The sequence below is a fragment of the Lissotriton vulgaris genome, chromosome 3_1, assembly GCF_964263255.1.
Source record: "Lissotriton vulgaris chromosome 3_1, aLisVul1.2, whole genome shotgun sequence".
NCBI classification, from domain to species: Eukaryota; Metazoa; Chordata; class Amphibia; order Caudata; family Salamandridae; genus Lissotriton; species Lissotriton vulgaris.
In genome coordinates, this window is record NC_141689.1 from 478,136,347 (window position 1) to 478,152,430 (window position 16,084).

The 16,084-nt window shown below is 44.1% G+C and overlaps 1 protein-coding gene across 2 annotated transcripts in view; it reads left to right on the top strand.

The window, feature by feature from the left end:
- Positions 1 to 10,545: 10,545 nt before the first annotated feature.
- Positions 10,546 to 16,084, top strand: part of MAST4 (microtubule associated serine/threonine kinase family member 4) — a 1,854,902-nt gene continuing 1,849,363 nt past the window's right edge. For both annotated transcript variants that reach the window (XM_086960700.1, XM_086960701.1), the window contains exon 1: positions 10,546 to 11,100. In XM_086960700.1, the coding sequence (XP_086816826.1) occupies positions 10,789 to 11,100 (312 nt within the window). In that variant the 5' untranslated portion in view covers positions 10,546 to 10,788. The remainder of the gene's footprint in view (positions 11,101 to 16,084) is intronic.

Sequence of the window (16,084 nt, forward strand, 5' to 3'; positions counted from 1 at the left end):
TAAAAGTAACTACAGAAGCACTAGACCTTGGAATTATCAATCAGAAAGAGCACCAATTCCTTAATACTAAGTCTCCACGCATACCAGTACTATACACTTTACCTAAAGTGCATAAAAGCATTACAGCACCACCGGGTCGCCCAATTGTATCGGGTTGTGGCTCGATTCTTGAGCCTTTGGGCAAGTTTGTCAACTACTTCATCCAAGATTTTGTACCAGACACCCAATGTTATGTCAAAGATAGCATGGCCATGGTCAATTTTGTAGAGGAATTACCCTTTACTGCAGGCAACCAACTACTTTGTACAATGGACGTAGAGTCCTTGTACACAAATATTCCCCAGACTGCTGCCCTTTTGGTCATACGGGATATTTTAGACACCAGACCCAGACCACATCACATGCCTACTGTTTTCATACTTCAACTACTGGAAATTTGTTTAACAAAAAATTTCTTCTGTTTTGACCAACAATATTTCCAACAGGTTAAGGGGACTTCCATGGGGGCGGTTTTTGCCCCCAACTTGGCCATACTATTCATGGATCAAATAGAGTCCAACTCTATTCTAACAGCTTCCAACCCCTTTTCATCAGATATCGTTATTTGGAAGCGATATATTGATGATATTTTTTTAATCTGGAATAGTGATGTGGCTAACCTAAACCAGTTCATCCATTGGTTAAATAATAATTGTTGTGGGCTCACATTTACCAGTACCATTGAGACTGATTCCATCCCTTTTCTGGACCTCAATATATACCATCTGGATGGTCATCTCTATACTAAACTACACCGCAAACCCATGGAGAGGAATACTCTACTAGCCTACAATAGCAATCACCCCAGAGCCCTTAGAGATTCACTACCCTACTCCCAGTTCCTCCGCATTAGAAGGAATTGCTATGCCAAGGAGGATTACTTCAGAGAAGCAGCTATTCTATCCAACAAACTCAAACAAAGAGGGTATCCTAACAGATTAGTAAGAACGTCTGCTAAACGTGCCTGGTACTGTCCTAGAGAAGCACTTTTGTCTCCTAAAAATAAGGAATCAGTCACACGACTGACCTGTGTTACTACTTTTTCTCCTTCATCCAATGAGCTCAAAAAAAGTATTCTGAGGCATTGGCCCGTTCTTAATGCAGGCACTCTACAGTTTGATCGGCCACTGTTTGCATATAAAAAGAGTTCTAATTTAAAAGATCATTTGGTTCGTGCTGCTCTTCCTAGCCCCCCGAATCCGAGTACCATTGATTCTCTATGGACCCAAACTCCGCTGGTAGGACATGCAAAATATGGTTCCTTTAATGTCTGCGAATTTACTATTGAGGGTAAATCCTTTGTGTTTGATAAAGTCACCATTGAATGCAGAAGCTTCACGAATTGTAACAGTGTTGATGTTATTTACCTAATCCAATGTCCCTGCAAATTTGTATATGTTGGCCAAACTAGGCAGAAAGTCAAGACAAGAATGGGTCAACATCGCAGCAGGATCCGATGTAAAACTCCCAACGCCCCACTGGTGGACCACTTTTGTGCCAAAAGGACACTCAGACAATGAACTTAAATGGACTGTCCTGAAGAGCGTGAAACTACCACCACGCGGAGGAGACATTGGACTTCTGCTTAACAAAGAGGAACTTCAAATGATTCTCCTTTTTGACAGTATTCATAATGGCCTGAACCGCACTGAGGATTGGACCTCACTTTTATGAACAATTACTTTCAGCCAATTGAACAACAACAGTAATGGCCACTGATTCCCTTGCTTTAATGATGGTACATTAACTGTTGGGTCAAATGTAAATTACAATGATGGTTCCGCAATCTCTCCATGAAACCATGTGTTTAAGCATGAAAATGTGTATCACGCCTGCATGTATGAGACCAACACTTAAGCACGTTGTTTTATCACCCTGCACCACCCCCCCTTCTCAATTCACATTCACAACTAAGGTAGCCTGTGAATGCTTTGTCATTTTCTCCTCCTCTCAGCATGTTTACTAACTCCTTACCCCTTCCAAGATGGCGGATTAATTCATCCACCATTCCCTCCCGACATGGCCGATACATTCTATATCCGCCTAGCCCGCCCTCCGCCTGACGTTCCACGGCGCGATCGTGCACCGGGACGTCTCCTGTCGTTCCATTGAGGACGAAGGTAAGCCTCGCTCTATCGCCCGCCTTTCCTTCTCCCACTGCAGCCAACGTATGGGTCGCTAAGGTTTCCTTTTTTCCTTCGTTATACAGGCAACCACTCAGCTCAACCAAAATAGCTGAACAATCGGGTAAGTGTCCCCTTCCTAGCGCCGCACGGCAACCCAATAGCTGGCGGCACTAACTGCTAATTATTTTACCGATTTAGGTCTCCTAATCTCTGGGACCCCCACCGGCTCCACAGATCCGTGCCTCATAATCGAGACGCGTCGCAACCCTGACCATAAACCCACGCGGCAACTTCCAATAGTTTTCGCCCCAAGCCGTAGCGCTACCAGGATTCCCGTACCACTATCCTGATATATTAACGTCAGGTAAGCGCCACACTGGGCATAGTGGTTATGTGCATCAGTTATTCCTTTGATTAATTCAGCAGTCTGATGCTCATCTTTTACGTCCTTAGACCCCCTTACTGCGGTGCCGAGCCTACTGCTTCATCCCCTCCAGGGCACTCGGTAAGCACCTTTCCTTCTGCCTTTGGTCTGGGATGGGTTTAATTAACTCATCTGCTGACTATTGCTTTTCTCACCTAGGCACAAGCACGCGAGCATTCTACGGCTAGATAGCTGTGACCAATTACACCCCAGCAACTCGGAACCCTGGGGCAGCTCCTAATGTAATTAATTCATCGCCTTCCCTTTGGTTCACCTTCACTTTTGCCATTACAGTTTCACTTAGGCATGTGAGCCACACTTTCACTTAAATATTACCCACTATGGCATGTGAGCCCAACCGGAAATTCAATTATTACTGCACACCTTGTTTTTGCCGCATGGTTTTACCACATTGCGCCGTGGATGCCTAGCACAGGTTGCGTGACACTTTTCACAGGTATGACTTAGCAACACCTTAAGAGCATGGTAGGAGTTCTAAGTCTAGAAATAATTCAAGTGATACACAGAAGTCTAATTCCTTGTTACATGTTCCCCTTGTTTACGTTTTTGCAGGCTTTTAATCAGGCAGACAATGGTAGTCCTGATGATGATCCACCACTCTTGAATGGATCGAAACGCCGTCGACATGACATGTGGGCTTAACACTAGTTCACTATTATGTGCATAATCTGTTTTGTTCCCCGCATATGTGAAGCAAGCACATTGTAAAGTTTTCTTTTCTTGCTCCATTTTGTGTTACTTGCCTGATATATCCCATGTGTTTGTATTGTCTCCAAGTTTGTGTAAGCGTTGTGGATACAGGACTGTGTCCCACTGGTTTATTGTTCTTCCAACTGATTATTGAATTATTGATTACATTGTAAGTCCGGCTGGACTTTCTTGTTGTTATAGCGCACATTGTGGCCTATAATTATTACAATCTTCAATTCTTTGTGTCAAGGGCCGTTGTTTTTTGTAAAAGTTAAAATGATCAAGGCCATTAATCTTTGTTGTTGATAAATATGAACCATCAGGATATGTGTTCAAAGCTGGCAGAATTTTTTTTTTTTATGGAAATAATAAACATGTTTTAAAATCTAAACACCCCTGGGTTAACAAAGCATGTAGGGATGTACAATATGCACTGGTGCTTGGGCTTAAAAATAAGGACTCCATATGTACCAGAAGTGCTAGGTCACATTACAAAAATACCATAGCCGATGCCAAAGGAGCTTGGGAGAATGAAAAATGGTAAGCAATTAGGATAGCTTTGGATACCAGAGATATGAGAAGCTTTGGGAATTTGGTCAAAACTGGCCATTCCGAAGGCAGCCCGGCTATAGAACCAAATCTGGGGGAAGAAGCAGGGAGAGTATATTTTAAAGGTCTATATTCTAGACCTATGGATGAAATAGCAGCAAATGGGTTAATAGATGTAGACCAAATCCCCTTAAACACTGATCCACCACTATGCACAATGCTGGAAGTCACCTTGGCATTGAGTAAATTACTTCCCAACAAGGCACTGGGACTGGATAGAATTCCTGCTGACCTGTACAGAAATGAACAGGTAGTATGGGCTCCTTATCTACAGATTATATTCAATGTCATTATAAAGGGTATGGCACTTCCCTCGACCTGGGCTGGTGCAGAAATCATTCCAATTTTTAAAAAAGGCTCCCCCCTCAACCCAGCAAACTATCAGCCAATAAGTTTTATTGATGTTTCACAAAAGATATTTTCACGTGTTCTGTTGGGGCGATTGCAATCTTGGATGGAAGAGATGAATGTTTTAACCCCTTTACAAGCAGGATATAGGTCCAAGATCTTGACATTCGACCAGATTTTTAGATTGCAAAGAATCCATTGGAAAACAGTTACTCTGGAGGGGGGCCTCTATCTAACCTTTGTGGACCTTAAGTCCGTTTTTGACATGGTCCGGGGCGAACAGTTATGGGGTCTGCTTCGTGACATGGGAGCACCGGTCCATCTTTGTTAATTAATGAAGCGCTTGCATGAAGGTACTTATACGAGGGTAAGATATGGCAAAAATGGAGAATTCGGTACAAAAGGGGGGGTGGTGATGGACGGAGCATCTGAATCAATCAAACACTCACACCCAGTCAAAAGATCTGGGTTTAATCCATCACCGTTCTTTAGCCCACTCTGCCACCCCAGTTCAGACATGGCTATATGCAAATCAGTCTGACCCTGTGCCTCATGGGAACAGTCCAGCCCGAACTGCCAAGCCATGTCTTCCCTGGACCGGAAACAAGCTTCCAAGGATCGGTTTCTGGCATTCCAGCCGTCTTCAGCCCGGCTTGCTTGAATCCAGTGGCAAAGTGAACAAGGGACTCCCGTCTGAGCATACCCTGCCACACTTATAGCGGCCAAAAGCGTTACAAAAGGGGGGTGGTGATGGACGGAGCATCTGAATCAAACACTCACACCCAGTCAAAAGATCTGGGTTTAATCCATCACTGTTCTTTAGCCCACTCTGCCACCCCAGTTCAGACATGGCTATCTGCAAAAATATGGAGAATTGACAGCTCCTTTCCCTCTGGAGAAAGGGGTGAGGCAGGGTTGCGTGCTAGCCCCAACCCTCTTTTCCCTCTTTCTAAATGGCCTAATCGAAACCCTCTTGGCAGTGAAGGATATAGACTCCCCAAGGTTAGCAAATCGTAAAATACTGGCCCTAATGTTTGCCGATAACACGCTGCTCCTGTCTAAATCACCAATGGGTATGCAGCGTGTATTGGATGAGTTTAGTGTATGCTGTAGGAATAGGAATCTGGAGATAAATGTTCAGAAAACTAAATATATGGTCTTCCATGCTAAAACTACTAATTGTACTCATCCCCAATTGGAGGGTAGGTCCTTAGAGATAGTGTCCATATGTGATTACTTAGGTATCATTCTTAATGACAAGATGGACTGGGAGACCCAAATCAAGAAGGCCAATTTGAAATTAACACAATCGATGGGTGGTATCCTGAATGTCCCAAAAAATTGCACTGAAAAACCCAAGCAAGGGGAGTCTCTTTATATGAAGCAGAACTTTGGGGTCACTGCTCATCTCATGCTCTGTCGGTGTAAGGATCCAAGAGTAGTTTCCGCAGGAGTACCAGGAACCGAAGACAAGCCCAACCCATCCCCCTGCACCTATTGTGTCTATCAAACACTAGAACACAATGATGGTATGGAGAGAAAGGAGGGAACAAAACAAGGGAATGAAGTGGAGAAAACAGGACTCCATGGACTGGTAACCCTCAAGGTGGAAGCAAGCGCTAAAAGGAATCAGGTTAATACAAAACAACAGTAAATAATCATCAATTACTTGATACATAGACTATTTGTTTTTACCTAGAAGATGTCAAGCTTTCTCTTAGGTCTACAGATCGATTTGTTTTCAAGCGTATTTACTGAACCATGCCAACAAATGAAAAAGGTGAAAAGGAAGATATTTCTCCAGGTCTCTCAATGAATATATAAGAGTGATAAGGTTCTATCCTCTTCTTACCATGCAGTGCAATTGGGTGAACTAAGTATCAGGGTTGTAGCAATTATGGGCCTTCGGATTAGCTTATCTGAAACATAGCAATGCAGATGTAAGCAACAATGAAATCATTTGTCAGTGTAGTAATATTAATTGAGGCGCAAAATCGCTTTACCAGTTCTTTGTGCCCCTGCACTGTGATGAATGCCAGCTTCCTTAATAACACCAGTGAGTCCAAAGAAAGAAAAGAATTGAGGAAGAATCTACCTGGTGGACCACAGCTCCCACAATGCCCCTGGAGAACTCCAAACCCCACGCTCCGCAAGTCCGGCCAATCGACAAACTATGCGTCCGGCCGATAGGCGGAACTGCGAAACACAGGCGAAGAGTCCCCAAGGGGACACAGAAAAGACAGCCGGCTCAGGAGATTAGGGAATACAGGAAAATCTGGTACGTCCAATAAGCTGAGGAGACGGAGGTTCATCTAAGTAGCTCGGGGGAGACTGAGGCAATAAAGAGACACTCAAAGTGCTCCCAGGCTTAGCTAGAAACAACACTAAGTTCCCAAATCAGCAATGGGCAAGAGAGGGAGCAGAAGACGGAGAACGCCAAACTAGGACAGCAGTGAACCGAAGGAAAGGGCTCAACGAAGTGACGCGCCGCAACCTGCAATGAGAACAATAGAACGCTAAGCCCAAAGTAGCGGAGAAGTCAGGCTTTAGGCTCTTGCCTGACCCCCTCACGCATGCGCGTTACTGGGCGGCCATCTTTGTCTGGCAGTGCGAACTGGCAGGCGTCACAGAGAATACTTTTATTAAGCAATTGCTGGGTCTTCCAAGAAGCACGCCCCTAATCCCACTTAGGATGGACCTGTGCACGGCCCTATTGCTGATTTAATTGACTCTCGCCCCCTCCTTTCTCTGGATCGCATTTGGAGCATGCCTGAGTTAGCTACTTATAGGGAGAAATTGAGGGATGTTATGTCCAAATTGGGAGCAGCCAACTTACCTTTGCCGTCTTATGTTAGGCATATATGCTTCTTCTCGCTGGGGTGGCCAAATATGTGGTCCACCCCAGAAGAGATATGTTCCAGTATACCTCAAAAGTCCTTACTCGCTGTTTTTAAAGAACACAAACTTGCCTTGTTGACCCAGAGCATGAATTCTTTTTGCCTGACCTCAAGGTTTCTTGATGTTAAGCAGCAGTACAAACTAGAAATGGCTTTAGATCGCATCCAACCATTTATAACAAAAAAATTGTATTGACAATTTAGGCATGGTACGCTTCCGCTCTGTGCGTTTGCGGATAAATGGAAGGGTGCAATAAAAGCTGAATGTCCTGGCTCCTCTGGAAACAGAGGAAACAGAACGTCACGTAATTCTGTTTTGTCCTGCTTATACTAGGCCCAGATCGAGGTGGGTACTTCAACTCTGCAGGAATTTGGGGTTCAGAAATTACGTTGAGGTCTTTAGGCTACTTAAATATGAAACCTCCCCATTATTTGTAGTTGTCACCTCAAAATATCTATTTGCTTTGTGATGTATACGCAGAGGCATTCTTAAGGGGAAAAAGGATGGTAATTAGATGCTGCTTTCCCGCTAACAAATGTAATTGTTTTATGTCTCTATACATTTTTTTTTTTAGAGAATTGTGCCAAATAATTTTACTTGGCAAAATATTTTTAATGTTTTTTCTTCTAAATGTATTTTTTTTTTTAAGGAATTAGTTTTTAACCGTTTTTATAATTCCCATGAATGTGACCTGGATTTCCATGTATGTTAAACCTTGTGGGGTAGGAAAGATTGGCAGTGATAATTCATATCATAATATAAATTCATTTAATAACTGTATCAAATTGTGACGTTGTGAATATTCATCCTTGACTGTAGTGTCTGTTTACCAACAACTGTTTTTACTGTATGAAATGTATATACATTGTGCTTTTATGGCTTTTACAGCCAAAATAACGTTTTTTTGACTTGACTTGCTTTTTGCAGACCACAAAACAAGAATTACCAAAGCCAAAAGGCTGACAGCCAGAGCCAGACGCAATGGATTTGCCAATGATTGTTGATAATTTGCCGAGTTCAATACAGCATCAAACATGCGCTACTACCGGGGCATTTTGGACACTTATTGGGATGATTTAAATGTAACTCACAATAGGTTTGCTAATAATGATATTGTGATATCGCAAGCTGCCGTGCGTAGCTTCTAAAGATATGAAATAGGACTTCTCAAAATTGCAAAAGTTTCTACATGCCCAGATTACATTTCCCCAGATACAGGGAAACTATGATGCAGAGATTTCATGAAATGTGCAATTTTCAAATAGTCCTAGGTTTTTTTGTTCACTTTTCCTTGCATTTTGGGTACTTTTAATTTTTTCACTACAAAGGATTAAATTGATGGGTAGAAATTGTTTAAACTACCATACGACGATTTTAGATGTGATAAAAAAAATTCTTGAAAAGTGTGGGGGTGATCTATATACTTAGGTGCAGCAAAACAAAATTGTGAAATGTCCTATTGAGGATCTTCTATGGACAACCAGTTTGTGTTTTTTTTTTAAACTGTCATGGTCCTTAGATAGTACCTGTTGCTAATATATGGAGTTTGCATAAAACTTTTGATCTAATATTTATTTTTCAGAGAAACTGCACCATCACTTTGTCCTCACTTATTTTTATATTTTTAACATTTGGGGACATTTCTTGTTTTGCTGTCAAAATCAAAATGACTCAAGGATAATGCCAAAGCCAACACGTAGTGATATTAGATGTAGGATTCTGTGTAACAGGAAGAACATAATTTTCAGGCTTGATGCTACATTTAAATCAATAGAGATACATTGATTCGTTCTTACAAGAATGAGATTAGGCCTTGTCCACCATCTGGTAGCATTTCCTTGTGTTAAAAAGTATCCCGCTACCCCGTGCCCATGTGATGGACATACTGAACAGAGCACTTTGCACTTTCTCCTTATATTTGCTCCTCCGTATTGCCTTCCTTAAACCCCTGTTTAAAAAATATTGCACTTTAACCACGAATGCTGCTATGAGCCTGCTGTGTACCCTGCAGGAGCCTGATATCTGTTTTAATACTGCTACTTATATTTTAAAATCAATTAATTTAAGGAAAAGTATGAGGTTTTAAATGTGTCCTAATGCTAAGATTGTATTCTATTGGTATAATGATTTGTACAGATTTAATCATGTTTTTATATGTGCCTTTATTTTCGATGTTATCTCAACCGAATAAATCTTATTGAATTGAAAAGAGATGCTTGGTTGGATATACCAAAAGCGAAGCTAAGCTTCAAAGTGTCTTTTTTGAAGGAGATCAAGAATATTTTTAAACAGCCTAACTGTACACACTTAAAAGAAATCGATCCGTGGGCCATATTTGGTGATAGAGTAAACGTGAAGAAATACATAATTTCAGTTCCTTGTCTGAGGTAATGAGTGAGAAAGTATAGAGTACTTAAGAGTCTGGTTAAAATGAGAACAGAGCAGACGAAGATTTAAAAATTTCAGGGGAAATGAATTGCCCTTTTGCGTGCTTTGAATCGGGGTCTTTCTCCACATACAGGAAAGGTAAAAAAAGCATTTGGATTCTAAAAATGGCATTCTCGCTTCCTGTCTGCAAGGTTGGAGCTCTGAATTCTCTCATATCCATGGTGGGTAAAATAATCCACTTCAGGATTTTTCGGTGCATTCTGGAGTTTATAGTCCTGGTTGTATAATTGGATGACAGTGACAACAGTCCAAGAATACAGACTGCAGAGAATAAAAAAAAACAGGACTAGACGAGCTTCTCCTGCATGGACCTAGAGAAATCTGCAACACTTGTGTAGAGGTGCCACGCTTACTCAGGGGTCAACCCTTCTTCCTTTCAGCAGATTAATAATTTGGCCTTTTATAACGTTTAGAGAGAATACTTCGAGTTAGTGCTAACAGCGTATGCAGGGCCGCGGGAGCCCTCTGCGTTTGAGCAGGCGTTAACCAAATTCCCCATTCCCCAAAAAGGCGGATATACCTCCATCAAAACACTTTAATTTGGAGTTTAACTAGCACCGGTTCCTTTTTCTTAGAGGGTCGGCTTGCATAGGTGTGTCAAAAGTATCTGCTGCATGCAAGGGTGAGGCCGGGGATATCCAATAGATGAATGTGAAGTTAAAGGCCATGGAACAGGTGAAGGGAACCATTTCAAACGTAGCGGCACTTTACACTGACCCCTCTGGGTGGCCTTACCGTGAGAGTAGCTGCAAACTCCACAGCAGGACAGGAACATCTACCCATCCACTGCCTGAACGCTCTCCACAACCGCTGCCTTTCCCGCGCGCACTGCCCGGAGCCTTCACGGCTCGCTCAGGTGTTCCCTTTTGGCAGGGCCCGCCTCCCCCGGCGCCCCGTTGGCTGGGACGGCTGTCTGTCAGCCGCTGTCCCGCAGCCTCTGGCAGGGAAGCGGCGGCTGGAGGCGTCGCTGTGGCTCATCATCAGAGCTGCGGGGAGACCGGCAACAGGAGCCGCGCGGGGGCATGTCTAGCGCGGAGAAGCCCAGCGCTGCCAGCACGGCCCGCTGAGGAGTCCGAGAGGTGAAGGAGGGACTGGGGTCCGACACCCTAGCTGCTGACCTGGCCCGGGCAGTGCCATGCCCTGCCGCCCGTCCTGTCCGCGGCACGCTTGACACCCGCGGGCACCATGGAGCGGACACTTTCCCCGCTGGCAGCGAGGAGCGGCGGCAGCAGCAGCTCCTCGTCCTCGCCCAGCCTGTCCGCCTCCTCCTCGGGCTCCGAGACTCTGTCCGAGGGCGGCGTGAAGCCCCCGTCTGCGTCGGACTGCAGCGCGGGCTCCTCGGACTCTGAGGGGCAGAGGACCGTCCGGGCGGAGGACCAGAGCCGGGGCAGGATCTGCGGGGGACTTCGGAGTCTGGTCACGGCACTGGAGAGCCGCCTGGCCGCAAGGGAGGGCCCCCGGGACGCAGACTTGGCCGGACAGGAGAAGCAAGAGGAGGTGAGGGCTCTCGGAGCGCATTCACTTCACGGGAGGGTCTGTGTGGTACTGTGCCTGTAACGGTATATCATTAAGGGCTGCACGAGGTACATTATGTGATTGGTGCATACGTCACAGGTTGTCAAAGTTATCACAAGAGCCCATCGCGCACGGGCAGTTGTCTACCTGCATCTTCCATTGACCTGCGGTGCAGGAGGATATGGTCAACAAGTGGCCTGTCGCACATCCAAGTGCTTACCTTCTAAATAGCGCATGGTTGGCCCACTGTGTCTCCCGGGCGTGTGGTAGTTTGTTTCTGCAGGAGTCTCTATCTTTTGGGTTTGCTGGGCACTTGGCCCTGCATGGTTGCCTGAAGCGCGGCCCCGTGTGACTGCTGGTCCCTTGACTTTTAAGGGTGCTTGAAACTCACTGATGCCTGGCCCTGTACTCCTCTCTTGCTGCTTGCCATGGCATGGCTACCAAAAAGTTAGCCACGCTTGTATTGCAGGCCACTTGATCCTGTGCGACTGCCCTTCTGTAATGCTGTGAAGAGTTTTTATTTCCCAGTGAGTGATTCCTAAGTGGTTCCATGCAGTACAGTCTTAATGCAGTCCCAGTTATGGAAGATTGTTAGTTGCCTTAGTGAATAAAATACAACTGTTGTCTATAGCAGATATAAATATCTTTTATTACCTTCACAGTCATATCCAAAGTGAAAGTGCACACTATGTTTAGGTCTAACATAGTTTGCATTGTTGATCGCCATATGGGTGGGTGTCTTCCAGAACTTCCTGCAAAGAGCAGGTTGGACTGAATGTTGTTGTTCTATTTGTGTGTGTATATATATATATATATATATATATATATATATATATATATATATAATATAATTTGTGACTTATAGTTGCATTCAACACACATTTTAAAAAAAATATTTTATTTGCATTTCAAAATAATGCATCATAACTTTCAGCAAGTATACATAATAGATGTTGCACAATATCCTTCCAGAAGAAACAAATACAACTATTGCACAGTCACGAGCACAGTTAAGTTCAACAATTAAAGTAGGAATTCCCATAGCGTTCAGAGGTTTTAGAGTCCTCAACACACATTTTTAAATAGAATTTGAATGAGGGTGACATTTGCAAGAACCACACGTATGTATCTTCAATAAACAATAAAAGGATTGCACTATTTTCATTTCATAAAAACTTACAGCATAACTTGCACCTACTCAGCAACATCTTTTAATTCTTGGGACGGACTTATTTCTGATATCTTTTTATGTGTCTTAAATGGCTTTGTAGGGATTAAAAGTCATTATTAGATGGCTTCTGAGTTAAATTGGTAGCATGTAAAGCATGAGTTAATGTTCAATTCCTTAAACAAAATGAAAAAAATGCGTCTGTGAAGTGAAAAGGACTAACAACAAATAACGGGTATGATACAGCCAGCAGCAGTGAGAGCATATCTCCCACCACGAACAAGTTCAGCTTGGGTAGCGGCAGTGCAAGTGTCTCTTTCAGAGAGGACTGCTGGAGCAGGCCCAGAAGCAGAGCAGTGGAACACTCACACAGATGCACATGAGTCAGTATTTCAGCAACAGGTGTGATGCTCACTCACACAAATGTTACTAATGAAACCGTGTTCTTCAGAATTGGTATGGGTGTAAGATTTACAGTTTGTAGATCTTACTACAGTTTGGCCAGGTTCGCGCTATGGAAAAACCATATACATGCTTACAGAGAATGGGTACAATATGGGCAGTGGCCATACAAGCTTACTTCACACACAGAACACGTGCAGATTGTGAAATCGCGGTATGAGCTGCCACACACAATTATGAACTGGTTAGCAGCTGTGCAAGCTTCTCTCATATAAAGAACTAGTTCGGCACGAGCAGCAGTGCAAGCTTCCCTTATACATCACTTTAGGGTACAGATTCCTCATGCGTTTCCATCACATCCTGTGTGTGCTCACCGACCTTAGCTCCAGTATGCCATCCATGCATTCCTGTGATGGAGTACAAACTTGGTGGTGAGCAGGTCAGGTTCTTATGCTAGTTTATAGAGCCTGAAAGTTGGTGGTCTCAGTTTGCCACTGTTGTTTCAATCGTACCATGTGTTTTGGGAGCTTAATTGGTGGAAGGCGCAGTGATTAATAACCTGAAATTTGGCAAACAACTTTTCTTCTCTCTGCTGTCCCACTGCCCAGCACTTTTCTGCCAAGCAACATACTGTCTTCTTTTTCCCTACTAACTGACCCACTGCAAAGCCCACTCTTATGGGCAACAAGTGACACACTGTCTCCTCCCCTACTCTCTAACTTACCCACTGCAAAGCCCACTCTTATGGGCAAAAATATTGCACCCTTCAAGACAAGTCAGGCACATGTTGTATTTGCTCTAATCCCATTGCTGTGGCACTGTTGATCCCCCCCAAAGTATGTTGGGAACATCCTGGATGCTGCATGCAAATGAGCTGTTACAGCATTCTTATTGGCCAAGGAAAACTGATCACTATACATAAGCAAGACCCCTGCCTCCTGGCTATACCAGTAGGTGCTGTATGAACTGTCGGGACTATCTTTTTTTAGGAGGTTGTGAAACCACATTGGAAAGATACTATGATGCAGTTTGCCGCAGAATACCTGTTTCCTAAAAAAACACTGAATGTAAAAATCATCACAGTAAAATGGTACAGCTCTGAATGATTATTCATTTTTTAATCCCCACAAAAACATCTTCGTAAACGAGAGAAAGCAGCTTGAGTTATTGGACCCTGTCCTTGGTGCATTTGCACTCTTTTATTAGTATAGTGGAAATTCTAGAATTTCGGCTACAGTCACAATCAAAAGCCTGTTGTGATTGCTGGTGAAACAAACTAGTAAAGTAATTCACTGACAGACAGGACTAGTCATAGACGTATAGAACATTCAGAGACTTAAGGCCGCTTTCTAGGGCTCTGGAATTCTCCACCTTAAGGACCCCCTCCCCCCGCCTATCCCCCAAGTTATTAGTCACAGATACTGAGTGAGCAGTAAATCCGGTGGATAACCCCTTAGAAATTAAGAATTACCAGGGGATCAGTCATTTTGAGTCTGATTCCCCCTCAGTCCCACCCTCTTCAACGTATACATGAGCCCCCTCGCAGCCATCGCACGCCAACACAACCTCAACATCATCTCTTACGCGGACGACACCCAACTGATCCTTTCTCTCACCAATGACCCCAGCACCGCCAAAATTGACCTACACGAAGGAATGAAAGAAGTTGCTGAATGGATGAAACAAAGCCGTCTGAAACTGAACTCAGACAAAACAGAAGTCCTCATCTTAGGTACATCCCCCTCTGCATGGGACGACTCTTGGTGGCCGGAAGCCCTTGGAAAAGCACCCATCCCGACAGACCACGCAGGGAACCTTGGCGTCATCCTGGACTCCTCACTCTCAATGAACAGACAAGTCAGCGCCGTATCCTCTTCCTGCTTCAACATTCTTCGCATGCTCAAAAAAACATTTCGCTGGATCCCCTCCGAAACAAGGAAAACAGTCACCCACGCTCTGGTCACGAGCCGACTGGACTACGGAAACACCCTCTACGCAGGCACCACCGCTAAACTCCAGAAGAAACTCCAACGAATTCAAAACGCCTCAGCCAGGCTCATATTAGACATCCCACGCAACGAACACATCTCTGGTCACCTTAAAGACCTCCACTGGCTACCCGTCAATAAGAGGATCACTTTCCGTCTGCTTACCCACGCACACAAATCACTCTACGACATCGGACCAGATTGCCTCAACTCTCGACTGTCCTTCTACACCCCCTCCCGCCAACTACGTTCTTCCGGCCAAGCCCTCGCCACGGTACCTCGCATTAACAAGACCACCATGGGAGGCAGATCCTTTTCATACCTGGCTGCTAAGACATGGAACTCACTCCCCGCTTACCTTCGCCTCACCCAGAACCACCTAGCGTTCAGAAAGCAGCTTAAAACGTGGATATTTGACAAATAATCCTCCTCCCCTCCTAAGCGCCTTGAAACCCTCTGGGTATGTAGTGCGCTATACAAATTTTATGACTTGACTTGACTTGACTGTAATTCCTCCTTTTACCATGCAACTCACCCCAAGATTTTATCTGCCTTCCTCATCTGAAATCTCCATGGTGAAACAAAGTGCATCTGCTGTGCTCCTGTGGGTCTCATGACTCCGATCGGAGCAGTAATTCCTGTTCTCTATCCCCACAAATTTACAGGAGCCCTTATAATCTAATCCATTGTCTGCATATTGCTCTGTGTTTATAGCAGCAGTACAAGCCCAATTTGCCATTCACTGGCTCAACCAAATACCCAACTTGCCAGATATTCCGGTCAAAAGTAATAAAATAAGGATTGTAAAAGGCCCTTAGCAAAATATCCTCATGTAGAGGTGTCTAGGCCCAGATCTCTTATTCAAACTGTCCAGTGCTCAAGTTGGGCTCTCAGGAGTATGGTCAAGGGGGCTGGACATACACAGTTTGCCTCTCCTGCCATTCCAATGTGGACAACCCAACTGTGTCTTTCGCAGTATAACCATATATTATAAAATTCCTTGTTGAAAAGAGATTCCCCCCCCCCCTATATGGATCGCTTGTTTAGGGATAATACATGTATCTCACTGGAGGAATCTAAGGGTGATACATAGATAAGTGCACTAGACTTACTGGCTGTGCAAGGCAAATTCTTTGCTGAGACCTTTGGGAGCTGTTATATGGGTACTTTGCAGACCAAGAAAAGAATTGAATAAGTGACCAGCTATAATCTGGATCGATTGGTTTGAATACAACTGTTGTTACCATATACATCTATGTAGACACACGTACACACACCACATGGGTACTGGGCCTTGTTGAAGTGCCTGCCTATATTGCAAAACTACTCTAAGGGGTCTCCACAGTCGGCTTATGGAGTGATTTGACTGTATTCCCTTGAGGACTCTAGATAATCATGTAATTCTTAT